This window comes from Protopterus annectens, chromosome 13.part0, assembly GCF_019279795.1.
Source record: "Protopterus annectens isolate FY-2018-M chromosome 13.part0, PAN1.0, whole genome shotgun sequence".
NCBI lineage: Eukaryota > Metazoa > Chordata > Ceratodontiformes > Protopteridae > Protopterus > Protopterus annectens.
Genome location: NC_056747.1, coordinates 711,021,664 through 711,049,038, shown reverse-complemented (window position 1 = coordinate 711,049,038; position 27,375 = coordinate 711,021,664). Strand labels below are relative to the sequence as shown.

At 44.2% G+C, this 27,375-nt stretch overlaps 1 protein-coding gene across 1 annotated transcript in view; it reads left to right on the top strand.

Annotated features, from left to right (window-relative positions):
- Positions 1–27,375, top strand: part of LOC122787605 — a 707,479-nt gene that overhangs the window by 475,563 nt on the left and 204,541 nt on the right. Inside the window, exon 5 of the mRNA XM_044054399.1 lies at positions 9,475–9,567. Within this exon, the coding sequence (XP_043910334.1) occupies positions 9,475–9,567 (93 nt within the window). The remainder of the gene's footprint in view (positions 1–9,474; positions 9,568–27,375) is intronic.

Here is a 27,375-nt window from a genome sequence, read left to right as displayed (position 1 = left end):
TGCCAAGTAGTGATTCATGGGTAATTTAGAAGCTTCCTGACATTCTAACCAAATCTAAAATAAATTGCCCTCTACAAATCCTTGTTTATTTTCCTTCTGATATTACCAAAATGCGATAAAAACTGAAACATACAGTTGAGGTGTATGGTCTGAAATTTGTATAGGCAATACATACAGTAACTGTAGATATTGTATATGCGTCTGCTGCAATAATATTTTCTGTTCTAGAATAAAATCTTGCCTGTTCTGTATAAAGATGTATGAAGGAAGCCCCAGTGACACTTGAGCTTCCACTATTCGAAGCAAATTCAGTCTTATTAAAATATTCCCTAGTGGCCAAAGGGAAAGCTTTCAAGGACCAGATGAAACATCATCTGGTAATACAATATTTCAATCCCCAGTCCAGAGTGTTAAACCTTGTTGAATGATCAACCAGTCTCCAACCAAATATCCCAATACCTTAACTGGAGTTCCAAGAGGTAAACAACTATTCAAAATTGTCATTATTAAAGAAACTGACCTTTAGAAGAAAAAAAGCTACACTGATCAGATTATTCACTCTGATGCTATAAAGGAGACATGTTTTTTTGATTACCATTGATCTGAAATAGTTAACTTCATTTGATCAGCAACCTGTGGGTATCGGATCCGAGCCGGCAGCTTTCCTAGCAAAAGATCCGAGCTCCAAGCTCCTCTCCCTACCCATAATGCTCTGCTACCTCCCTCTATCCCCCAGATCTCGTTTGCTGCAGCTTCTTGAAGCATCTGAGAATGAGCTCCTAGCGTTGGGTTTGTGAGCTGAAGTAGAAATTTAAACTTTTTACCTTTAAAATCTCGGTATTCATAGTGTGTGTGGTACCCCTTTTCTCCCTTAATCTATTTGGGTAGTTTTAGCGTTAGTTTAGTGTAGATTTTAATTTCCCTCCCCACTTCTGCTTGTGTGTGAAGATGTTTGTGTGTGGGCCTGTTTTTTCTTCAGAATGTCTGAAGGCCCGAAAGCAATTTTTTCTAAATGCTCCGAGTGTGGCCATAAGCTGTCCCCAGCGGATGGCCACACTCGGTGCTTTATTTGCCTAGGTGTGGACCATCTTTCATCAGGCTGCACTATCTGTGATAGGATATCTGGGATAGGCGGACTAAGCTAGTCCTTGCGGGCCTTTTGCCCCCGGATTCGGCTTCGTCCTCTTCCCCCTCTGTGGGGCCAGCTGCCGCTGCTCCACCGATCGTTCCCGCTCCCCTGGCCAGGATTCAAACTCCCTCTTCGGCTCAGGAGGAAAGGGACTCTAGAAAAAAGGATATAAAAGACAAGGAGCGTGATAGGGACAGGCATCATCGCCACAAGAGACGGACCGATTTAGCTCCATCGGCCCCGCCGTCTAAGCAGCTCGCCTCCCCTCTTAAGGTCTCCAGGTCTTCCCCCTCCAGGCTTCGTTCTCCACGTTTCTCCCCAGAGCTGGAGGAGGAGACCCGGTCACCCTCTAGGTCTTCCAGGCGGCCTTTCCGGCCAGCCTCGGCAGCCTGATCCAGATCAACAAGACGTTTATCTGACGCAGACATAGACCGGATGATGCGTCGATTTCTTCAGGCCCAGCTGCAGATGGGAGTGCTCTTGCCCCCCCCCCCCTGCTCTGGGGAGCTCGACCCCATTTTTCACTCCCATTGCTCCTTCTCCGACCTGCTACCGGGGTTCTGAGCTGTCGGATCCGAGTAGCTTCGTAGCCGGTGTGGTGTCTGCGCCGACCGTGTTTCCTCCTTCGGCACCGACGGTACCTTCGAGTTTGTCGGATCCATTTTCTGATCTGAGCTCTCGGGGCCGTGAGATGAGCGTCTGATCTGGAGGGGTCAGTGTGCCTTCGGCTCCGTTGAGGTTGGATCGCACTACCCTTTCGGATCCGATCGAGTCATCTTCGGCGCCGATCCATGCGCCGGATCCGAGGGGACTGCTTTCGGATCCTAGGGAGAGCAGCTCACCCTCTGCATTCAATGTGGTGGAGAGGGTCCTTTCAAGGGATTCGAGGGCCCAGGCTCTTGCTACGGATCCACCCGCCATTCCCTCTCAGACGGGCCTGTCTTCCATCATCCGGCCCCAGGGACAGCCTGCGCCTACATCCCAGTTGGTTCCCGTAGAGGAACAGGACATTGTTGGTGAGCCCCCCCCCAGGAGGTCCCTCACAAACGAAAGTGCAAGAGGAGGCACTTGGACTCACCCGAGTCCCTCACAGAAGACACAGACTTAGAGGAAGGGGAAGGTTCCCCCAGGTCACCTTTGGAGACATTATGGAAATGCTTCATATTAGAGAGGGGGTGGTCAGCACAAAAGCCTTCCTCGGACGAGTCTGTCTTTCTGGAGGCGTTCGACACAGGCCCATCTACCTCTTGGGTGTCCCCTCCCGCCGATCCCCTGGTGGACCTCATAACTACTAGGGCATGGAAGGAGCCGGTCACTGTGGAGCCAATACCCAAGAGACCGGACAAGATTCTCAGCCCCCCTACAGACCGGACAGTTTGGAGCAAGGGTGCCCCGGTAGATGCCATGGTGGTGGTGGCTGCCTCCAAGAAGGAAATGGCACAGGAGAGTTCCTTGGTACATCCTCCAGACAGAGTCTCTGACGATGGACCACCTCGGAAAGCGGATGCTCACTTCAGCGACCTTCTCTGTAAGGTCGCTGAACTATATGGCACACATGATACGTCTCCAGCGGGACCTAATCAAAGAGTACACTGGGTCACCCCCAGAGTCCATGTTGGCCGAGGACAAACGGACCTTCTCTGCTCGAATGGCCACTCTTAAGTCCATCACAAACACCTCTATGCGGCTTCTCTCCCATGACACGGAGGGAGCGGCTAGAGCCAGCGAAGCAGGCATTGTCTTACGACGACAGGCCTGGTTCAGTCTCTGCGACTTTGCGGAACCCTACAAGGCGTCCTTTGCGAATGCCCCCTTTGACGGTTTTACGCTTTTTGGCAAAACCGTCCACTGTACACTATTCCAGAGCGAGGAGGATGAGAAAACGTCTGCCGCCGGGATCCGCTTCTTGGCTCCTCAGAGGTCCTTCTCCAGGAACCAGAGAGGACAGAAGATGATGTGGTTCTGGAAATCCCAACAATCCCGTTTCACTCCGGATCCCTCATCCTTCAGAGGCAGAGGAGGACAGGGTGGATGCCGGCCCAGGGGCAGAGGGGGGCCGAAGAATTATGGGTCGAGGAAACCCTTTTCCGATCGACCCACACAGCAACCCTGAAGGGTTGCCTGACTGCTCCTCTCTAGAGGCAGTCGGGGGGCGCTTCTCTGAGCATCTAGCACATTAGGAGTCCATTACGACAGATCACTGGGTGCTCCGGATCATATCCAGAGGTTACTTAATTCCATTCCTAAGTTCTCCTCCTCGGTCAGGTCGCCTCCCCACCCAATCAGAGGGAGGTAGCAGCCTTCGAAATAAAAGAGCTACTAAGAAAAAGAGCCATCCAGCACCCCCCCCCAGTCAGTCCAGATCAGGCTTTTTACTCCAGGTTCTTTTTGGTGCCAAAAAAGACGGGGGACTTGCGGCCAATTCTCGACCTGTCCACACTGAACCTGTCAGTTGCCAAAGAGAAGTTCCGGATGGTCACCATTCAATCCATTCTCCCACTGTTACAGGAGAATGACTGGATGTGCTCCATAGACTTCAAGGATGCGTACTACCACGTTCTAGTGGACAGGCGATCCAGGAGGTTTCTCCGCTTTTGGCTGGGAGCCAGCCATTATCACTTCAGGGTCCTACCCTTCGGTCTCACCACAGCCCCCAGGGTGTTCACCAAGGTCATGGCAGTTGTAGCGGCCCACCTGAGGCTTCAGGGAATTCAGGTCTTTCCTTACCTGGACGACTGACTCCTAGCCGCCCCCACCAGGCATCTACTATGTTCAGCGAGAGACCATTTCCTACATCTCGTCTGCTATCTAGGCATCACGATCAACCACAAGAAATCCTCCCTTCAGCCTACTCAGATCTTGGATTTCATAGGGGCCAGGATAGACACATTTCAGTCCAAAGTTTTTCTGACGTCGGACAGACTCCGCAGTCTAAACCTCCACGTTTTAGCTCTTCTTCAGTACTCGGCCCCTCCAACGGAGTTGGTCCTGAGGGCTCTGGGGTCCATGGCAGCGGCCATCAACCTGTCACCGCTCGCTCGTCTGAATATAAGGATTCTCCAATGGACCTTACAGGTCCAGTGGTCCATTCTACTACATCCCTTGTTGGCCCCTTCTCCATGCTCCACCCCAAGTCACAGTGACCACGGACGCGTCTCGCCTCGGGTGGGGGGTTCATTGCATGGGCAGAACCGTCCAAGGCACGTGGACTCACATAGACACCTTTTTGCATATCAATGTTCTGGAGATGAGGGTGGTGCTTCTAGAGTTGCAGGCTCTCCATGCCCTTCTTCCTCTAGGGACTATTGCAATTCAGACAGCATGTCAGTGGTCTGGTACATCAACAAGCAAGGGGGAACCAGATCCTACCCACTTTGCCGAGAGGCCATGAGAGTGTGGGAATGGGCGATATCCACCAACCACTTTCTCATAGCAACGCACATACCGGGTCGGTCAAACATTCTAGTGGACAAGCAGAGTCGAACTATCCTCTCACCCTACGAGTGGTCTCTGAACCCCTTAGTAGCGAAACAGATCTTCCTCAGATGGGGTCAATCTTGCTGCAATCTTTTCGTGTCGCCTTCGAACGCAAAGTGCAGTGAGTTTTTCGCTCTGATTCCCCCACCAGGGGAAAACCCCAGAGACACCCTGGTTCATGCTTGGCCATCCAGTCTTCTTTATGCTTATCCTCCTCTTCTGTTGATGACAAAATTCTTGCAGAAGGCTCGTCAGTTGGAGAGCAGAGTTATCCTCATAGCCCTATTCTGGCTTCGTCAAACCTGGTTCCCATGCCTACGGTCTCATCTAGTGCATCCTCCCTGGATCTTAGATCCTCTTTTGGATCTGATTTCTTACCCCTTAGGATTGAGGACCCCCGACCTGGACAACCTCAAACTCTCGGCTTGGTTGATCCAGTTCCCTTAATGGCTAGGACACCCGGTATCTCATCCTCAGTTAAAGCTATCCTGGTGGCCGCTCATAAGCCTTCTACCAGGAAAATCTACAAGAGTAAATGGAAACGTTTTTCTATCTGGGCGGAGCATAGGAATTTGGTTCCTTTTACGGCTCCTATTCCAGCAGTCCTCGATTTTTTATCCGAAATCTTTCATCAGGGGGCTATTTCTTCAACTGTTAAAGTTCAACTGGCAGCAATTTCCCACTTTCACATTGGAAACAAATTTGGGCCCCTAGCGTCCTCTAAGATCTGCAAGACCTTCCTGAAAGGTACCTTTCTTTTGAAGACCCCCTGTTAAGGAAGTAGTTCCTCCATGGGATTTAACCCTAGTTCTCCAAGCTCTGACTGGTCCCCCTTTTGAGCCAGCAGCTTTGGTCGACTTGAAGTATGTATCTTGGAAAACTGCCTTCCTGATTGCTATTACCTCAGCTAGAAGGATATCAGAGCTTCAGGCTCTTTGTAGTAAGCCCCCATACATAATTTTTCATAAAGACATAGTTTCCCTCATGACTAACCCTTCCTTTCTGCCTAAAGTGGCTTCTGAAGCCAACATCAAACAGTCCATCAAACCTGCCTGTCTTCTTTCCTAATTATCACAACAAAGGAGAGTATAGACTCTATTGTCTGGATGTACATAGACAGTTACGATTTTACTTGCACAGAGAACGACTGCTTTTCAAAAATCGGAACAGCTCTTTGTCTCATTTGCCAAGTCCTGTTTGGGTAAACCAGTGACAAAGGTAACCTTAGCTAGGTGGATTTCCCAATGCATTCTTCTCGCATACAGAGGCTCTAGTCGACCTGAACCCATGAGGGTTCAGGCACATTCTACCAGTTCTATGGTTACTTCTGCGGCCGCCTGGTCGAGGGTCCCTTTGAATGACATTTGTTCAGCAGCTACTTGGGCTTCTTCTCATACTTTCATTACACATTATAAATTGGATCTCATTTCCAGAGGGAAGGGCATCCTTTGGCTCTGCAGTGCTCCGGAATATCCTGCCATAAGGACCTCCCAAGTTGTTGGTAGCTGGGGACTCTGTCCCACAGGTTGCTGATCAAATGAAGTTAACTACTTCAGATAAAGAAGTTATGTACTCACCATAACGTTGAGTAGCTAACTTCATTTGTCAGTAACCAACCCTCCCTCCGTCCCCCTGACCTGTAGTTCGTCCTTGAGGGATTATTGTTTTCACTTCCCAGATGACATCAGGTTAGGACGCTCAGGTAGTTTTCCTTGTGTTATGGTAGTATCCTGTGATACTATGGCAAACTCTATCTGAGGGCTAGAGGGAGGTAGCAGAGTATTATGGGTAGGGGGGAGGAGCATGGAGCTCGGATCTTTTGCTAGGAAAGCTGCCGGCTCGGATCCGATACCCACAGGTTGCTGACAAATGAAGTTACCTACTCAGATGGAACGTTATGGTGAGTACATAACTTCTTTTTGATCCTCTTCTGCGGATGTTAGTATATAGCTTCTCCACATCAGTGCCACACTGAGTTAAATGGGTCCCTTAAAGAGAAACAAAAAGCGGCTTTAATGAGTAAATGTACAAAAGCACTTTTTTTCCGCTTTTGGATGTCTGAAGCCATTGACATTCCAGGGTAAGAGGGATACATATCCAGCTAATGTAGAAAATAAAAATAATGGTGCGACTAAGCTAATGACTAAATCAGTAGCACCATAAAAATTAGCAACAGATCAAGTAAGCTTAGAAGTGAACTGATCCAATACTTGGCAGTGTAGTGTTGGCTTACTTCATGTCTGCAATTAACAAAAAAAGTTTATTAGAAATGACTATTTTAAAATATAACAGCATAAACCTCAGTTCAGTGAAACTGATCGAGAGAGTGATCCATGTGCCCTTTGAAGTGATAATTAAAACAAGTGCTGCAAATCTGCCCCTAATCAAAGGCATCAGTGGGGGAGTAGTCTTTATAACAAATGCTCCAACCCCCGCCTTTAAACTGAAAAAGTTTTCCATGTGTTTCAAAAAAATATTAACTTCTACAGCTATTCTTTATGAAGTACTAGTTGTCTAAACAAATGGATGTGCCTTACAGTGGGTCTGTATTAGAACATCGAATGTTCTAAATAGCCAACGCTCTAAAGAGCGAAAATGTAGGACCTCGAAGTGCTGTGAAGTTTGGAATATTTGTCATTTCCTCATTGTAGTGCGATCTGTGAGTTGGAATGTATATTTAGTGGGGGGCACAGCCCCCTACAATAGCAATTTCGAGGTCCTGCATTTTCCCTCTTTAGAATGTTCACTATTTAGAACATAAGGTGTTCAAATATAGACCCCCTTACAGTTGGGTATTAAGAAGTGCTTTGTGAGGGTTCAAAAAGAATGTCTAGGGCCAAGTCATTTTTACGTATCCTGATAGTCTGGGAGGAAGGAATAGAACTGCTGCAGCTTCATGTATACCTCTGCTGGAGAGCTAAAAGTAACTAACCCTCCAGGCAGAAAAACTTTGAACAGAGTAGGATAAATAAGCTTATACCTCCATCCGTTGTATCAGACCAGATTCAAAGGAGGACAAAACTCAGCACATCTGTGCCTATTTAAGGAATAGGCCTGCTTAAAAGGTAACTGCACCCAAAAACTGTGGGGGGGGGGGGCGGGCGGGCAGCAAATCTTTAACATTTCTGCATTATTAATGCCTCTGTATCAAAGTAAGTGGTTGCTATTATTTTCTAATTTGCTATACCCCAAAATGACTTGCAAAGAGGCTGCCATGGCTCATACGATTTTATTTTAAAGTCTATGCCTTTGCCTTCCTGATGCCATTTTACAGAGACAGAAAGAAATCCCTTTGAGGGGAATCATTCGCTGTGGGTTTTTTCTCATCAGTTTACTACATCAAGATGTATTTTTAATTACTTTGCTTCATTTGGTTTCCATTAGTGGCCATAAGGAATGTTTGAATGACAGTCTTGAAAATGTAGCTAATTGTTCTTTTCAAAGTAACAACTGCAGTTCAATGTTTGTGTGAGAAATCTGACTGCTGTGATTAGTAAGCATTACTTGTGCTGAGATAGTTTGTGTACTCAGTTTTAAATATTGTAACTACAATTAGTCTTGCTAATTTTCCTTCCCTGATTCACTGACTCAACAAAACTGTATGTAATGTAGAAATGCTGTAACAAAACCCCTGAAGAAACTTGCACTTTCACAGAAAATAAAATGAAGAAATGCAAATCAAATACTGACCAAGTAAGAAGAGATGGATGAACATATTTTCTTTTTTGTGGTACTGCAAGCTTTTATTAATAGGAAGGACATTTGCATTTGAAAACATTGCTTTTTTCGGACTCCAGGTGTTGTGCACCATTTATCTGAGATGTGATGCTGGCAATATATAACTGGTAACACGCATTTAAATGTCATTGTTTGAGGCATTGTTTTCTAATGGTTCTGTAGTTGGGATAAGTGACCTTAACCTAATTACTCCGGCACTCTTGGTATCCTTTGTGATGTCACAGATGAGATAAATGCAGGAAAGAAAGGCAAACATAATTATTAAATTATGCTTTTTTTCCTGTATGTAGGAGTGTTTAGTGTGTGATTATAGGGAAAGAAAGTCACTTTTTTGGAAAGATACATTCTGACTCGAGTGGAGTTCTTCAATGAAAATTTTAGCTCCTCCAGTTGTTAAAACTTTCTCAGGCAGCTAAATCCTAATCAATATCCTTTAAAATTGCACAAAGAAGGTGCAAACTCTTCTGTTCCTCACTAAATGCAGTATCTGTAAGTGCTGTCTATGGTAGTATTGTCTGTGGGCACCTCCGTGCATTCGGAGAGTTTTGCTTTCATGAAGTCTACGCAGTTTGCCCCTTTCATGTTTTAGAGATGAAAAACTGTACCCGTTTTTATTATTTTGCTGTAGCGTAATGGGTTGCTAGCTGATGTAGACAATGCAAAGGCTTCCATTGCTTTCACAGACAACTGGGAGAGAGCAAAGGATTTGGAGGATGCTGTGCATCACTGAGGAATTCTGGTACAATGCACATGGATTAGAAATGTTTATTGGCATAACATTTCCACTTGGTTGTATAGTTTATGTACACTTTGGCTTGTTCCATTATTTGTGCTGTATGTTTTGCTTTTCTTTCTTGTGGCATTTGCATGTTCAAAATGGCTGTCTTCACTATGTTGAATACTTTGGAGAAATGTCTGTGGTGGGGGGGGGTGTTTTATGTTTGGAGAAAGAGAGGAAGAGATATTTGGCTTCAACAATGGAAGTTCATATTTCTATGTCCTCACATTTACCAATACCTAATGTAGCTGTTTGGATGCATTAAACAGTTGGTGTATAACATTAAGAAACAGCAGAGTAGTGACCTTAAAGGGAAACTGACTGCTTTTTCTACTTTTTGTTACCTATATAGTGTCTTAACCAGAAAGAATTAGTGGAGGCTTCAGTCTACATTCTCAAAATGTGCCTGGATATGGAAGACGATCACGCTATAATGTTACAACAGGTTGGTAACTTTTTAAATACAACAGTGATGCTTGGCATGTAGTAATTGAAGGTTGGTAAACAGTTGTGTAAGTGGACATCAGCTTGCCTAAGACCTAGTCTACTATACTGGCAAGAAGCAAACCAAACAAGACAAACAAACTGGCAAACTAAACAAATGCAGCTGGCTGTAGCATAGTCTAAGCAAGACAAACTGTTACAAAGGTAGAAACTTTTATTGTGAGTAGATACAAGGCATACTGCATGAAGCACTTTTTGTATTCTGGCTGAATACTTTATCAAATGCACACTGTGCTATGAATCAAATAATTTAATTATCAAATTTTACGCTATTTAAATGATTTGATTCATAGCATAGTGTGCATTTGATAAAGTATTCAGCCAGAATACGAAAAGCCCTTCATGCAGTATGCCTTGTATCTACTCGCAATAAAAGTTGCAGATGTATTATGCCATCTGTAGTCATGATACGTGGCTGGACGGTTGTCACCCCTGCAGTCGCTGCATCTGTATATATGGGCAGGTAGCCTGTTATCTTGCAAGAACAAAGTCTGAAAGTGATAAAGTACCACACTGTAGAACAAACCAGACCTTACGCCACAAGTTCCAGGCCAGATGAATTCACTCAGTTTAGTACACAGACTGATTTATTAAAATAAAAAATAACTTCTGCAGTAAAAGTTAACAGCAAAACCTCAAACTCTTATACCATTAAGAGCAAGTAACACTTCTCTGGCGCCCCGGCTTTCAGAAAAGCCTTTTCAAAGTACATCTTTCTGCTAGTAAGTATGCACTTAAATGCATGCATTTAATCAATTAAATAATCATCCAATTAAGAATTCACTAAAAAAGCCAACAAAAAAGATTAACTTTTAATATTCTTTTTTTAACCTTCTTATATTAAATGCTTCTAAGAGAATTCCTATTCAAACCTATTGGAATGATTGTGTCATATTTTAAAATAAATATTGCTTCTTTTTAAGTGTTCCTTAATTGTTTTCATCATTACTAAACCTAGTATTCACTTGTTCCAAAACAGTTGCCTGTAACCCCTGTGGGTCTCCATTATGGTGTTAAAGAGCATAGCTACAGGACTCTGAAATTTTTGCTTCTTGATGTCCCTTATATGCTCTCTTAATCTTGCAGCAAAACTTATCTTGCTTTCCTCAATATAAAATAATCCTCAAGGACATTTTGAATTGTATATCATCTTTTCACTATTGCAAGCGAAGCTGCCTCTTCTGTCATTTGTTTTCTTTAATACTTTCAAAACTATCCACTATGTTTGCATACTGTGCAATTGTCACATGGAAAAGTTCCTTATCTCACTATATTATTTTCTATATTTTTTGGTTTCTCAAATTTTCTATGTGCTTAACATGTCTTGAAGACTCCTGCCTCTCTTATATGAAAAACAAAGTTTGACATTTTTTAGGTAGGATTTTTCTTTCTGTATATAAGACCAGTAATACCCAACTATTTTCTCTAAAATATTGGTGAAATTAGTATACTTAGACACAGAGTATAACTCGCTTTCTTTTTCTGCATTATTATGTTCTGTGCTTTATTCACATTTTTATTCATTACTTTATTATATCCCAACCATACTTTCTCTGGCTCATAGCCCCTTTCTATGAACATATTAGCTGTATTTTGAACGTCCTTCTCACAATCCTTCCTGTCACTTGTTTGTTTGTGTCTTTCGGCTTTTCCCAGTGAGGGGTCGCCACAGCAGAACTCCCGTCTGCTAATGATTGGCAGTAGATTTTTACGTACTGGCTTGCCGGGCCTAATGCACAACCTTCAATGAAGGAACGCCCATTCTCGCATGTCGCCACACAGAAGACGCTCTGAGAATCAAACGGGCAACAACGCTACCACAGCACCACCACCGCAGTACAGTCCTTCCTGTCACTACATAAACGTTTAACCCTAACCATTTCCCCATAAGGAATGGAAGAAATAGTATAGGGGGTGACAATTGGTTCCATGCAACATAAAGCTTGGTTGTCCCATTTTTCTAAATATTTTAGTTTTAAGTTTACCATATTCTTGCCTTTCTGTTGTAATATCCAAGTAATTTACTGTCTTTCCTTTGTGTAACCCATCAAACTTGATCTCAAACCTGTTCACTTGCAGTTAAACTTGTCCACTTCTCCATAACCCCCCCTCCCCCGCAAACAAAATAAAAATCGGTGTATCTATAAAAATGGGCAGCGTTTTCTAAAGTCATTCCTATACACATACTTTCATAGAGACCCATAAATAAGTTAGCATATGTGGGGGATCTCAACAGAAATTTTTGTGACCAACCTGGGTTACAACAAGGGAATAAGGAGAGGTTGGCAGGACTAACAACGTGGTGCTAGATATAATACCCAAACCAACAAATGGAGAAAATGGACATAATTAAATGGGACTTTCTAATAATATAATATGACACACAAATAGTGGGTAACCTTAAAAAAATTTAAGGGAAAGAGATTAACTCGTATTTAAGCCTGCAGATAAGGGGGGGGGGGGGGCAACTAGTAATAATGCATTACACACTATGTCAATATGTATGTTATGTAGTCCTATCTCGCTGTAATTCTTGCTGGTTGAGGTTCGGAGCCAACCTAGTCTCCAACTCGGCCGATACTAAAGCTCGGGAGGTTTTACTCGCTCAAGGCTATCCCCTATCCCAAAGTGCACCACAGCAATTCCCCAGATCTCGTTTGCCGCGAAAGCTTCAAGGTGTCTTACTGGTTATGCCCTTCTGGCTTTAAAAAGTGTGACAAGTGTTCTCAAAAATGTTGTTGTCTGACAGTCACACCAGTTGTGTCTGTTGTCTTGGGGAATCTCATTGGCAAGAACACTGTACCATTTGTCATGCGTTCAGCACTATGGTTCTTAATGAACGTAAAAGGAAACTAATTGATAGGGATCTGAAGAAAAGTTCTTTCCAAGAACAGCTGGAACAAGGTCAGACGGTCTCTAAAAATCACAAAAAGAAATCTCCATTGGCTCCTGCTTTGGAACCGACAAAAAAAATCAAAAGCAACTGAGCCGAAGAGTTCTGGCTCCGATTATGCTTCTTCGGTCTCGATATCATCTGTTTCATCGGCTCAGAGACAAATCACCTTTGTCGAGTCATTCACCAATCTTGGAACCAGTTTCACCAGCATTAAGATCTCCTATTCTATCTCAACCTGTTCCTCCAGGACACTTTCTGATGAGGATGTAGAGCAGGTGGTGAAGAAGCTGCTCTGTAACCAGGCGCTGGCAAAAATTTTAGCTTCTCCGGACCCAAAGGTTTCAGATCCGTCCCATCCTCAGTCTACTGTTCCTCCTCCAACTGCCTCGCTTCCGGAGTATAATGTTTCGGGTCGTATAGTGCTGGAAGCCGCGGTTCTGAGGACTCTTCCTGCTTCATCGGAACTGATAACTAACTTCATCAGTTCAGTCTGGAGCCGAGGGGTCTGAGAGCAGAAGCTCTCCGGTAGACACCGGGAGGGATAGTCGCCCTGATTTTTCTTCCGATCGGACTCTCTCTCGATGCTTCTGCTTGCATGAGCTCTGATCCCATGTTCGCTTCGGAGCCTGCTCCTCCGGTTCGGAGTCTACCTTTCGTTTCTTCAGAGCTGAGGTCTTTGGAGCAGGGTGGTAAGGCTTTCGAGGCGATAGAGCTTTGTCAGGTACAAAAGCTCTGCCATTGGACCCAATGTCCCTTCAGCAGCCAGTAGCAGCCTCTTCTCCCCCACCTGCCCCTAAGCGTAGGGGAACCCGAGCCCCAAGGAGCCCTCATAAGAGGTGTCCCCCTCTTCCGACACCTCCCCAGATTACCCCACTGGAGAGGTCTCTAGGAAAAGGTTGTAAGCGGAAGCATATTGACTCACCCGAGTCCTTCACTTCTGACACTGATTTGGATGAGTCAGAAAGGTCCCCAAGATCCCCCACTGAGGATGTCTTTTTTGCGGACATCCTAGAAATCCTTAGACAGAGGGGTGATTGGAAGACCTCTAACCCTACTGAGGACGAATCAGTGTACTTTGAGGCTTTTGGTTCCCGACCTTCCACCTCCCTGGGTGACACCGCCATATGACCAACTGTGAGGGGTCATATCTCGGAAAGCTTGGACTTCTCCGGACACAGTGGAGCCTGTCCCGAGGAGGCCTAATAAATTTATTACTGCTTCAGAAGACAAAACCTTTCTAACCAGGGGAGTACCTGTGGATGCTATGATAGTAGCAGCAGCCAAAAAGGAGGAGTTATCTGAGACATCCTCAAATATCCATCCTCCTAATAGAGTCTAGGATGATGGATAGGTATGGAAAGCATACCTTTTCTTCGGCGGCCTTTACCTTACAATCGCTGAACTGCCTGTCCCATTTTACTAGGCTACAAAGGGATCTTCTAAAAGAGTTGGGAGATGCCCTTCAGGGTTCAGTAGCTTCGGGATCCGCTGACAAGGTATTTTCGCAGCTCTCCACCCTTACCTCTGTTGCTAACTCCTCCATGAGGGTTATTTCTTACGCAGCTGATGGAGCGAGCAGGGCGGCCACATCAGGCACATCTCTTAGGAGACATTCCTAGATGTGTGTCTGCTATTTTACGGAGTCCTTCAAGTCTTCCTTTACCAACGTCCCCTTTGATGGTTCAACTCCTTTTGGACCTCAAGTAAAAGAAACTTTGACCAGGTGCGAGCAGGAAGGGAAAACTTTATCTGCTGTGGGAGTCAGTAGTTCCCTTTCTTCCAGACCCTATCCCAAGGGTCAAACAGGAGGGAAAATGAGGTTCCATAAATCCCAAAAAGGTTTCCCTCAAGCACATGGCCAACCCTTCCCTAGAGGCAGAGAGGGAGGTTATAATGGAAGGTGTCGCTCTCGTGGCAGAGGGGGGTCCACAACACCACGGCGATAGAGATGCTTTCTCTAATCGGCCCTTTCATCGCTCCTGAAGGGTTGCCCGACTGTCAGTCTCTGGAGGCAGTCGGGGGTCATCTGTCACTGTACCCAAGCGCCTGGCCTCAAATTTCCTAAGATCGATGGGTACAAAATATAATTTCCAGAGGTTACCTCATTCCTTTTGTTTCTGATCCCCCTACAAATCGGTCTTTACCAGATGTACCACCCAATCAGACCATGCAACATTAGAGGTTATCTTGTTGCTTCAAAAATGAGTCATCCAAGAAGTCCCCACAGAGCAAATAGGATCTGGAACTTATGATTCTTTTTAATTCCAAAAAAGACCTGAGACTGGAGATCAATTCTAGATCTCAGCAAGCTGAACAAGTCTGTAAAAAAATCAACGTTCCGAATGACCCCTCTGCAGTCAATTTTTCTGTTTATCGGAAAAGACAATTGGATGTGCTCCACAGATTTTCAGGATGCGTACTACCATATCAAAATGGACAGGCACTCCAAAAGACATCTATGCTTTCGGCTAGGAGCCAGTCATTTTCAATTTCGAACACTGCCCTTTGGCCTCACTACAGCCCCCAGAGTGTTCAAATGTATGGCGGTGGTCACGGCTCACCTGAGACATCCTAGATTCTGGGTGTTTCCTTACTTAGACGAATGGCTCCTCACTGCTACCACCAAGCACCAACTAATCCGAGCCAGGGACGAGACTCTATCCTTCTGTGCCAGATTAGGAATTACAGTAAATCTAAAAAAATCTGCCCTATCTCCATCGCAGCGCATTGTCTTTTTTAGGCTCAGACCTAGACTCAACCACCATGACAGCAAAAGTGACAACCAGAAAGGATAGAATCGTTGCACTACCAAGTCAGACTCTTGCTGACCAAAGACGAAGTACAGGCTAAGACAGTTAAAGTTCTAGGTACTATGGCGTCCACCATTCTTTTAGTTCCCCTAGCCCATCTACACATTAGAGTACTTCAGTGGTCAGTGCAGGGTCTACCCTTGTCCCACCATATATACTCAATACAAACTCCTGCAAGAAGGTTCTAACATGGTAGTTACATACAGATCAGCTTTATTTAGGTTGTCCCCTTGTTCTCCCTTAAAAGAATGCAGCCTTGACCACAGATGCTTCCCAGATAGGGTGGGGGGCGTTATCTGGGAATGACTGTCTAAGGTATCTGGCTAGATCACAAGAACCACTTGCACATAAATGTTCTGGAGATGAGAGCAGTGCTATACACATTGTAAGCACTTCACAGTTCTCTTCCCACCGGGACAGTTGCCATTAATCAGACAGCATGTTTGTAGTGTGGTACATAAGCAAGGGGGAACAAAGTCTTACCCACTTTGCCGGGAGGCACTAAGAGTATGGAAATGGGAGATGGACACTTGACGTTTTCTGGTAGCAACACACATTCCGGGGAGGTTCAGTGTGTTTTGGGCCTAGTTGTTTTAGTAGAGGCTGTGTGTCTGAGCACATGTTCCAGGCCATCATATCTTAGCCAAAGCCGGTATAGCATTTCAGTGAGAGTGAATTGTTTGTGGTCATTGGGGTTGCCTGGACTACACCTTGGAGTTACGCACCTCATTGTTTCTTTTAAGCTTTTTTTCAAGTTGTTTCAGGTTTCAACTTTGTTACTTAAGAAGTTAACTTGAGTGTTTCTGCCATTTCACACACAGCTAATTGGAGGAAGTCTGAGAAAGGGCTCTGAGCAAACTAATCTGAGACATAATATTAAGTATCCTGTTTTTTTGCTGATTTCCGAGTTATTTATAGCACTTTTATTTTACTCACTGTGTGAGGTATTAACTAAAATTTTCTACAATTGTTTAGCATCTGGTTGAGTGAGTTTGTTCTGATTTTTGTTTCCTATCCTACCTCATTGTGTGTGAGGTATTAACTAGACTTTTCTACAATTGTTAAGCATCTGGTCGGTTTTGTTTGTTCTCATTTTTGTTTCCCACCCTCCTTCCCTATTGGTATCCTGTTTTTATACTTGGTTGCTTTACACTTGCCCGCCCCTACTGTAAATTTGATCTGGGACATTCCTCCCAGTCTAGTGTCATTACCTCATTCTACCTGATCCAGGGAGAACATTTGAGAAGGCCAACCCAGTTAGCTTCTGCTCCTCCTTTCCCCTTTCCACTTTACAAAAAATATATATATATTTTCTAATCTTGTTTCCTGCCTTTCCTGTAAGTCGTCTAGTCCAGATACAGATTTGCTGTATCCAGGACTGTTTGTAAGCTTCTGAGCCCCCAACCCAAGCCTGTGTTTGAGGGAAGCCTTCTAGCTTAATTTTGTTTCTTAGAACTAGCCAGTTTTCTAGTTTCATAGGTTCATAGGTTCATACTAGGCTATCTGCCCAAGGGCATTTATAAGCCTAGCCCATAGTTATGTGGCTTTCGCCACCCCTTTAGTTTGAATAAAATCTATGCCTATCATTTTTCTGTGCCTCTGTCAAGCAGTGACACTGAAGTAATCCCTGGGGTATATCTGCGATCTCCCATCCATTGGTCAAGATTCCTCTTGAACAAGGCCAGCGAGGTGCTCTGCCTCACATGTACCAGGATTTTGTTCCACAGCATAGGGAGTCTCTGGGTGATGAATCTGTCCCTCCAGCACGTTCTATTTATAACCGTGTCAAGGTTTAAGTCTCCCGCCCTTGTGGTTCTGAGGGATCTAGATTTTTTGAGGTGAAGCATATTCATCAAATCTGGGTTTGACATGGCCTTATATGTCAGGCACAGGTCACCTCTGAGCAAGCGGTATGAGACTGAATAGAGCTGGAGTTCTTTCCGTCGGGCAGCATAAGACATATTTTTGAGACCCTTTATCCTTTTGATGAGGAACTTTTGGGGCCTTTCAAGCTGCAGCAGGTGTCTGGTCAGATACATTCCAAACTGGGCATTGTACTCAATCATAGGTCTAATGAGTGATGAGTACAGGGGGACGATGACCTCCCTTGATCTAGATGTGAATCCCTTCATGATCAGGTGGGCGATATAGAAGGTTTTCCTAACTACTTTAGCAACATGAGTGTCAAACGAAAGGCTACTGTCAACTTGGGTCCCCAGATCCCTGATGACTTTTTCTGTGCTCAGTGGATTGCCACCTATATGGTAGCTAGGGGTAACCTTGTTTTTCCCGAAGGGTATGACTATGCATTTTTTGGCATTTAACTTCAGGCCATGGCTCTGGCACCAGTTATCCGCTTCTGTGAGGCCCTTCTGGAGGATATCTGTGTCAGATGTGTTTTCGACTATAGCGCCCAGTTTGCAGTCATCTGCAAACTTTGTCAGCCAGAACCCTCCTGTGTTTGCTTGTACTTCAGAAAAGTAGATGCCGAACAAGAGTGGACCCAGGACTGAGCCCTGTGGGACACCACTTGTGACAGGCTTTGAGTCTGACATGGCTCCAGCAACTCTGACCCTGTGGGTTCTGTCACTTAGCCAGTTTGCAACCCATCTTGTGATGTATGGGTTTACATTCAGGCTGATGAGTTTTTTGATGATACCTGAGTGGGGTATTGTGTCGAAGGCCTTTGCCAGGTCGAGGTAGGCTGTATGGACTGCCTTTCCCTCATCAATGGCCTTGGTGACTGTCTCGAAAAAGTCAACCAAGTTTGAGGCAGGATCTGCCTTTGACAAAGCCAAACTGGGTTGGATCCAAAGTCTGCAAGTTCCCTATGTCTTTATTTATGAGTTCCATTATGATCCTCTCCATGGCTTTGCAGATAAGGCTTGTCAGGCTAATGGGGTGGTAATTTCCAGGGTCTGTGGAGGCACCGCCCTTATGAAGTGGGACCACAGTCGCCGTGCGCCACTCCTTGGCATGTATCCTGAGGTGAGGCTAAGATTAAACAGCTGTCCTAACTGTGGGTTTAATTCCTCGTTGAGTTCATGAAGCACACAGCCGGGGACACCATCCGGTCCCACGGATGCTGTGTTTTTTGCCTTAGTGAGGGCAGTTCTCACCTGGGCGTTGGAGATGTTTGGGGGGGCTACAATCCTCTGGAATAGATCTCTCCTTTTGGGGGGGAGTGGGGGGAGAAGTTTGCACTGAACCTGTCAGCCAGTATGTTAGCAATGTGTGTAGGTTCAGTAATTTTCACATCATTTTGAACTAATTCTGAGCATATCTGGGAGTTTCCTCCTAGGTTTCTAACATAGCACTCAAATCTGTTTTTTAGCTCCACACTTGTTCAGAACTCATTGTAAGCACTAAATAAGCTACAAATTTACTACAGCACTCAACTTTCATCACTTGGTTAGAGGAAAACAGTTTATAGTACGTAATAAATAAGCACCTATCCAGGCATGACGAAGCAGCTCCTGGTATTTTCTCCTGTCTACCTGATGAATCTGGGCATCTTGGGGCAATGCAGCAATTGCCTCATGTACACAGACAACCCTCCCCTCCTACCACCCAACACTACAACCTGTGAGAGATGTACTTATATAACTAAACTGGAAGCAAAGCACTCTTCACCCAAGACTGGACTAAACAGTCAAGAGGAGAAGGTAAACACTTGCACTACACCACACTCATCACATAGTCCCTTAAAACCTACACCACCAAAACACACGTAGAAACACACACCTACATTCACGGAGATTCTCAAAAAACATCTGCCCAAGCAACAGGGACCTCCAAAGCAGAAATGCTAGCAACCTCCACCCCCACCCCCAACACAGCCTAAATGAGACAGCCCACAAACTCAGTGTGCCACTCAACCACAACCCATAAGGCATAACAACGTACCCAACACTCTAGTCATAGGTGAGACTATAGTCAGCCACACTGATGTTCCACTCACCAGGCTAAACAAGGAGAAAGTTACTGTCTGCTGCCTGTCAGGTGCCAGGATCCGCCACATAATGCATGCACTTGGGTGCAACAAGTACAAATATGACTGTCATTGTCCATGTTGGTGTGAATGACTTGAGATGTACCTCCCTGGACTACATGAAGAGACATGGAGGAGCTGCCCGATCTTGTAGCCCAGGCAGGTATGACCCTAGCCCTGAGTAGCATCATGCCATTACCCAGAATGATACAGTACAAGGACAAAATGATTGACTTCAACAATTGACTAAGCTTCTGGTGTCATTCTAAGGGGATCCAGTATCTGTCTGCCTGGGATGACATGATTGACAAACCACAATGCTTTGCCAGAGATGGCCTGCACCTGTCACCCTTGAGATTACGGATAATGGCTAAGGCTCTTGGCACCCCTATAGTGCCCTTTTTTAAGGCAAGATTCAAATGACAAATTCACCACTGTAACGGGTACAAGCAAGCAAAATTTGAGGGTAATGCTACTTAATGCTAGAAGTCTAAACCTCAAAATGCACTCATTCGAGGCACCTCCTTAAAATGGAGAACATCGACATCTGTGCAGTGACAGAGATCTGGTTCAAGGCTCCAGAGAGCATCCCTGCATTTACCAGGCTATAATTCATACCTCACCTTTCGTCCTACTAACCCGGACCAAAGCACTAAAGGTGGAGGCGTGTCCATATTCATTAAGGATATCCACACTTCCAGGCTAGTTGCTCAGCATAATGCATCCGAGATTATCCAAGTGCAACTAACTCTGGGCAAGACCGCAATCCAAACTGTAGCTTACTACAGATCCCCCACCATGCCCCAGGATTCCCACTCCTCATTTCTTGATACACTGGAAAATATTAGGGTGCAACCTAACACCCTAATAATGGGCAATTTCCACTACCCCACCATTAACTGGGAAAACTACTCATGTACCAACTCTTGTGCTTAATGTTTTCTGGAATTCATAAATTCCAATACCCTGGATCAACTTATCCACACCCTCGCCAGGGGCAGCAATATCCTAGACCTGGTCATTGCCAACATGGGCAACCAGTGTTCCACACCAGAGGTCAATTCCTTGTTGGTCAGATCCGACCACAAGCAAATCACCCTAGACATCCACATCCCACCCCCATCCCCCATTAGGGAAACAACCTTAAAAAACTTCTCCAAAGCCAACTTCATGCTTCTTAAGACAGAAGTGGCAAACTTCACGACACCCATGCTGACGGACAATAGAAGTACAACTGCTGAATCCTATACCATTGCACTTTATAAGCACGTACACAAATGCATGGATCGTGCAGTCCCTAACAGAACCAAGATGCTATCCTCCAAAAAGAGGAAGCCAATCTCGCGGTCCCCTGCTATAAAATAAATTCTACAACAGAAGAAAGAAACTATTGCAAAAAAGAGTAAAATCCCATGATTGGAGGAACTCCGTGGTCAGCCTCGGTAAGAAGCTGAGATCCCTCATAAAATCCTCCAAAGCTAGTTATGAAAACAAAATTGCCACTGATTCTAAACCACAAAGCATGCTATAGCTATGTCAAGAATCTCAATGGCAGCACTCGGATCTGCTTTGAGTTGCACCACAATGGCACTAAATGTACAGAACCAACTGATACTGCCAACATCCTGGCAGATAGGTTCAGTGCTAACTTTATCCCTCTCTCATTCCCTAAAGGGCTCATCTCTATACCGGAAGAATGCAAAGTTCCTGTAATCACGGCTACACAGGAAAAAAAAAAAAAACACTCCAAAGCCAAGAACACAGCATCCATGGGACCTGACAACATCCCAGGCTGTGTTCTACATGAACTACAGAACGAACTGGCATCCCACCTAAGTACCATGTTTAGTCATAGCCTCACCTCAGGCTTTGTGCCCACTGAATGGTGCACAGCAAAGGTTATCCCACTCCACAAAGGGGGAGCCACCACGGACCCCAGGAACTATCGCCCCATTAGCCTGACTAGCTTGGTCTGCAAGGCTATGGAAAGTAGTGTCATGGAACTTATAAACAATAACACTGGTAATCTCCAAACTCTGGACCCTACCCAGTTCGGGTTTGTAAAAGGCAGATCATGTCTCCTAAACCTGATAGACGACTTTGAAGCAGTCACCAAAGCTGTAGATGAGGGTAAGGTGGTTCACACAGCCTATCTAGATCTTGCCAAGGCTTTTGACACCCCCCACTCTGGAATTCTAGATAAACTCACTAAACTATGTATAAATCCCTATGTCACAAGATGGGTTGCCAACTGGCTCACTGACAGAACCCACACTGTGAAAGTAGCAGACTCTAAATCCAACTTCAGATCAGTGACAATTGGAGTACCACACGGTTCATTCCTAGGTCCTCTCCTGTTTGGTATCTACTTCCTTGAAGTACAGGCTAACAAAGTTTGCAGATGACTGCAAACTAGGAGCCATTATCAAAACTCTTAGTGTGGACATCCTACAAAAGGGCCTCACTGAGACAGATGCCTGGTGTCAAAACCATGGCCTCAAGCTCAATGCCAAAAAGTGCATTCTCATCCCTTTTGGTAAAAACTCTGTACCCATGAACTACCACATAGGTGGTAATCTACTTAACACCGAAAATGTGATAAGAAACCTTGGGACACAGGTGGACAGTAGTCTCTCCTTTGATAATCACATCGCCACAGTAGTCAGGAAATCCTTCTACATGGCACACCTCATCACAAAAGGTTTCTCATCCAGGAAAAGAGAGGTCATTGTTCCCCTCTACTCCTCGCTCATTAGATCCATTATAGAATGCAACGCCCCTTTTATGTACCTTACAAGACATCTACAACAACTGGAAAGGCCACAGAAATACCTCACAAAGAGGATTACCTGCCTCAAACAGATGCCCTATGCAGACTCTCAAACTCCAGCTTTACTCTGTCACATATCGCCTACTCAGAGGCGATCTCTGCCTAACATACAAAGCTATGTCAAACCCGGAGCTGCTGGACATGCTCCACGTAAAGAAATCCCAATCCGTCCGAGCTACACGCTCTAGGGACCTAAACCTTGTCACCATGATAAACAGAACATGCTGGAGAGATAGATTCCTGTTCCAGAGACTTCCAATACTCTGGAACAAACTACCTATCTTTATCAAGCAAAGCTCCTCATTAGCACTCTTCAAGAAAAATCTTGATGATTGGATGGGAGAAAGGAAATTCACCCCGGGGATAACTTCTGTGGCTCTGCTTGACAGGGCACAGGAAAATAATTTTGGGTGGCAAAAACCAGGGTACCGCTTGGCTAGGCTTATATAAGCCCTAGGGCCAATAGAATAGTACCTACCTATGAAACTATGATAGCAGACAGACTGAGTCGAGCAATTCTGATGCCTCGCGAGTGGTCCCTGAAAACAGAAGTTGCAGAAGATATTTTCCACAGATGGGGCCACCCTTGCTGTGATCTATTCTCCATGTGCATGAACGCCAAATGCAGCAACTACTTTGCCCTCATTTCCCATCCAGGGATGTCACCCAGGGGCGCTCTGGTCCACAATTGGCCTCCAGGAATTCTTTATGCTTTTCCACCCTTTCCCCTCATACCCAAAGTGATACAGAAAGCAAAACTGTTTAAGAGCACCCTGATCCTTATTGCTCCTTACTGGCCTCGCCAAGTTTGGTTCCCCTTCCTGTGGGCTTATCTCTTGGAGGAACCATGGATCCTGGAACCATCTCCGGACCTCTTGATTCACCAATCGGGACAGTTCCATCCTACCCGTCCAAACCCTGAAATTGACAGCATGGCTGCTCCAGTTCCAAGAATAGCCAGGTGCATCTCCCTTTCTCCTACTGTAAAACACATCCTCAATTCTTCCAACAAACCTTCCACCAGAAAATTATACTCCAGCAAATGGAAAAGGTTTTCCATTTGGGCGGCAAAACAAGGCATAGATACCTACTCAGCTCCCATAGTCTATTCTGTCCTTTCTTGCATCTATTTTTCAAGACGGAGCTGCAGCTGCTACCATTAGAGTTCAGTTGGCTGCCATCTCAAATTACCATTTTGGGAACATGGGAAATTCTGTTATGTCCCACTCTTTATGTAACTCCTTTTTGAAAGGAGTCTTCCTCCATAGACCTCAATCAGGCAACCTCCGGAGCTTTGGGATTTTAACTTGGTTCTGACCTCATTGATTTCTCCATTCGAACCTTCGTCTCCATCCGACTTGAAATTGTTGTCTTGGAAGACATTGTTATTAGTAGCTATAACATCTGCTAGGAGGGTTTCAGAATTGCAAGCTCTGACCATTCGACCTCCATATATTATTTTTCATAAGGACAGAGTTTCCCTAAGAACTAATCCTTCTTTCCTCCCTAAGGTATGCTCAGAACATAATCTAAACACAACTATTGAATTACCAGTATTCTTCCCCAGTTATGGTAATAAATCAGAATACAGACTGCATCAGTTAGATGTCCATAGAATTCTCCGATTCTACCTGCACAGGACTAAAGATTTCAGGAAATCAGATCAATTGTTTGTTTTCTTCTCAGAGAAAAACAAAGGCTTGCCCGTTTCCAAAGTAATGCTGTCTAAATGGCTTTCAGACTGCATTTCTTTTGCTTACAAAAGTGTTGGGAAACAATTACCTGCTAAGGTAAGAGGCCATTCAACTAGAGCAGTATCAGCTTCATATGCCTTTAAATCCAAACTTCCAGTTGATAACATTTGTGCAGCAGCTACATGGGCAAGACCTCATACTTTTGTCACTCATTATAAATTAGATTTGGCCTCCTGGGACAGGTCATCCTTTGGGTCCACTGGGCTAAAGAGTCTCTCTGCTTGAGCCACCCGGGAAAATGGTGCGGGGACGCTGTCCCAGCCAGCAAAAATTACGAGGAGATAGGACTACATAACATCGAGAAGCTATGTACTTACCATAACGTTCATTTGTAGTCCATCTCCCCTACATTCTTGCGTTCCACCCTCCTTCCCCCTTCCTGTATTCTGGAGGAACTGGTGGACTATCCATTATGCTGCTTGACCTTGTTATAGCTGTCTGTCCGTATGCCATGGATAGTAAAACAAAATCCTTTTTGTTTATATGTACATAGTTATTGATAGAATAATCACTATCATGTATTTAGTTACTTTCTTGCAAACAAGATCTGGGGAATTGCCATGGTGCACCATGGAATAGGGGATAGCCTTGAGCCAGTAAAAACTCTCCAGCTTTAGTATTGGCCGAGTCAGAGCTGAGGTTCAGCTCCGAACCCCAACCAGCAAGAATATAGGTGAGATGGACTTCAAACATGGAACGTTATGATAAGTACATAACTTCTCATTTTACAGCATCTAGAAAATGATAAAATTTATGAAAAAGTAAGTAACTTATCAGGAGATGATCAAGAACTATGAAGAGTTAATACATATAAAGAGGTTAGACTAAATTATTTTAGTTATGAAGATGCAAAAAATAAGTTGTTGAATAAAAGCAGCGAGTTGGCAAAGTTTTTTTGTGCGCCTAAAATACATAAAAGCATGGTTAATCCTCCAGGTCATCCCATTGTATCTGCCTGTATGTAACCCATAATTTGGGATTTTTTTTGCATCAATTTTTGTTAAAGGTGATACAATTATCTTTATATATTAGACAGTTTTGATTTTTTTTGGATAAAGTAAAGAAAATAACATGGCAGAACATGTTTTTTTATAGTGATAGATGTAGTCAGCCTATACACTAGCATTAAAACATAGTGATGGTATAGAAGCTATAGAATTTTTTTCTGGAGAAGACCCCCAGTACACAGTATATCATAGAACTGACATTGTTCTGTTTGGAAAATAATATATTTGAATTTGATGTCTCTCTGTATCATCAGAGGTGTGGGACAGCTATGAGGGCAGCTTTTGCCACCACATATGCCAACTTATTTATGGGTCTCTCTGAAAATTTGTTTGTATAGGAATGACGTCTTTAGAAAATGTCCATTTTTTAGGTGCATTGATTATCTGATTTTTGTTTGCAAGGGGGGTTATGGAGAAGTGGACAAGTTTGTTCAAGAACTGCAAGTGAACAGGTTTGAGATCAAGTTTGATGGGTTACAAAAAGGAAAGAGAGTAAATTATTTGGATATTACAATAGAAGGGCAAGATGGTGGTAAACTTAAAACTAAAATATTTAGAAAAATGGGACAACCATGCTTTGTTGTATGGAACAAGTTGTCACCCACCCCCATGCTATTTCTTCCATTCCTTAAGGGGAAATGGTTAGGGTTAAATGTTTATGTAGTGAGAGGAAGGAATGAGAGAAGGAAGTTCAAAATACAGCTAATATGTTAATAGAAAGGGGCTATGAGCCAGAAAAAGTATGGTTGGGGTATAATAAAGTAATGAATAAAAATGTGAATAAAGCATAGAACATAATGCAGAAGAAAGAATGCTGAAGAAAAAGAAAGCGAGCTATATTTTGTGTCCAAGTATACTAATTTCTCCAGTATTTGAGAGAAAATAGGGTCATGGTACGCTAGCACGCCAGCCAGTAATTTTCCTCCGCCACTTTCGCCTTTGCCGTATGGTTTTTGCAGTGCAGGTTTATGAAAAGTATTTTGGCGCCGGAGTTTCAGACCAAACCGGAGTTGTAATCAATTTTCTGTTGGTTAGTTAAATTTTTTTAGAACATTTTGGTTTTTTCACTCTATTTACCGGATGTCAGAACTGCTTGTAACTGTATTTCTACAGAAGTAGATACCGTATAGGGATTATCATACTTTAGTTATACCTTGTGCAGGCCGTTGCACATTGTCTTTGTTTGCTTTTTGTGTTAGATTTAACAAGCATCATTACAGGCTTGCTTGATTGTGCTAGAGTGTTTGGGAAGAAGTTGCTGGGTACTTATGCTTCATGGATGCGGATGTGACGACGTCACCATCTAAGAAGCGCGGACAAACAGTGAAGTCTAGGGTGAGGAACCGTGAACTAAGAACATATGCTTAAATGAGCCCTGATTTGATTACTTTGATTAGAGGTTTTGCCCTCACTTGATAAGAGGCCTCAGGTGAAACAGGAGTTTGATAGTTTTGAACAGTGTTCACAGCATCATTTATTCTCTGTCTGGGATGGATGCACTTTTCCTACTTATTCTGATTCTGATGTGGGATGAGAGACTCTTCACAGCCTCCTGAGGATTTTTCATAAAGAGAGGGACACACTCATTCCAGGAGCACTGAATGGAAGCCAAGATTCTTTGACTCCCTTTAAGGCTTAGAGGATTCCTTTTTGTGGTGATAGATGTAGCTATGAGGCTTCTAAGCAATGGTGGAGGATGTTTTTCCTGTTAAGCCTGATAGGATTCCTTGCCTCCTGCTCCTGTTAAGCCTGATTTAAGAGTCCCAGTGTTTAAAAGCCATGGGCACCTGTTAACCTGTCCCAGGTGACCCAGAAACTGTTAGCTCCTGCCTAAAGGTGTTAAAGCTCTAAGTTAAAAAAACTCTGGGGTAAGAAAAGGGCAAGGGCTTGATATATGGGCAAGAAAGCATATACTTCTTCCAATTGAATGCCATGAAATATCAGAATTGTCAATTTCATATGCTGAAATATAAGAATTATCTCCTTTCACAATCTAAATCTAAGGTTTGAATTTTAAGTGAAGGTATTGTCTGAGTGTGGGATTGCTGCTTAAGCATGTGTCTGAAGGGCTGTAAGCATTAGCAGCAGTGTTTTGATGCTGTTTGCATGGTCCTCGGATCTGGTTGCTACTAGTTCTAATTCTTCCACAATTTTGGTTGAAGGATCGAATTTAGGATGTTGATTTAAGACCAGGCCACCTGAGAAGCAGTTTTATCTGATGGAAATTGGGGACAAAGCAATGCTAAGTTTGAAGAAAATTTTTTGCAAGTGCAGTCCATTTTTACTGTTAAAGATTTTGCAGGGGCAGCCTATATCCTGCTTAAAGTTCCCAGTCTAGGGTCTTGCTTATGGTTTGGTAGGGGCAGTAGGTCAAGGTCTGGTAGGGCAGGGCTCACAGTCTGCTAGGCTCAGACTCAGACAGTTCACCTAGTCAGAGATCTGGTGAGGGCAGGGTCATGAC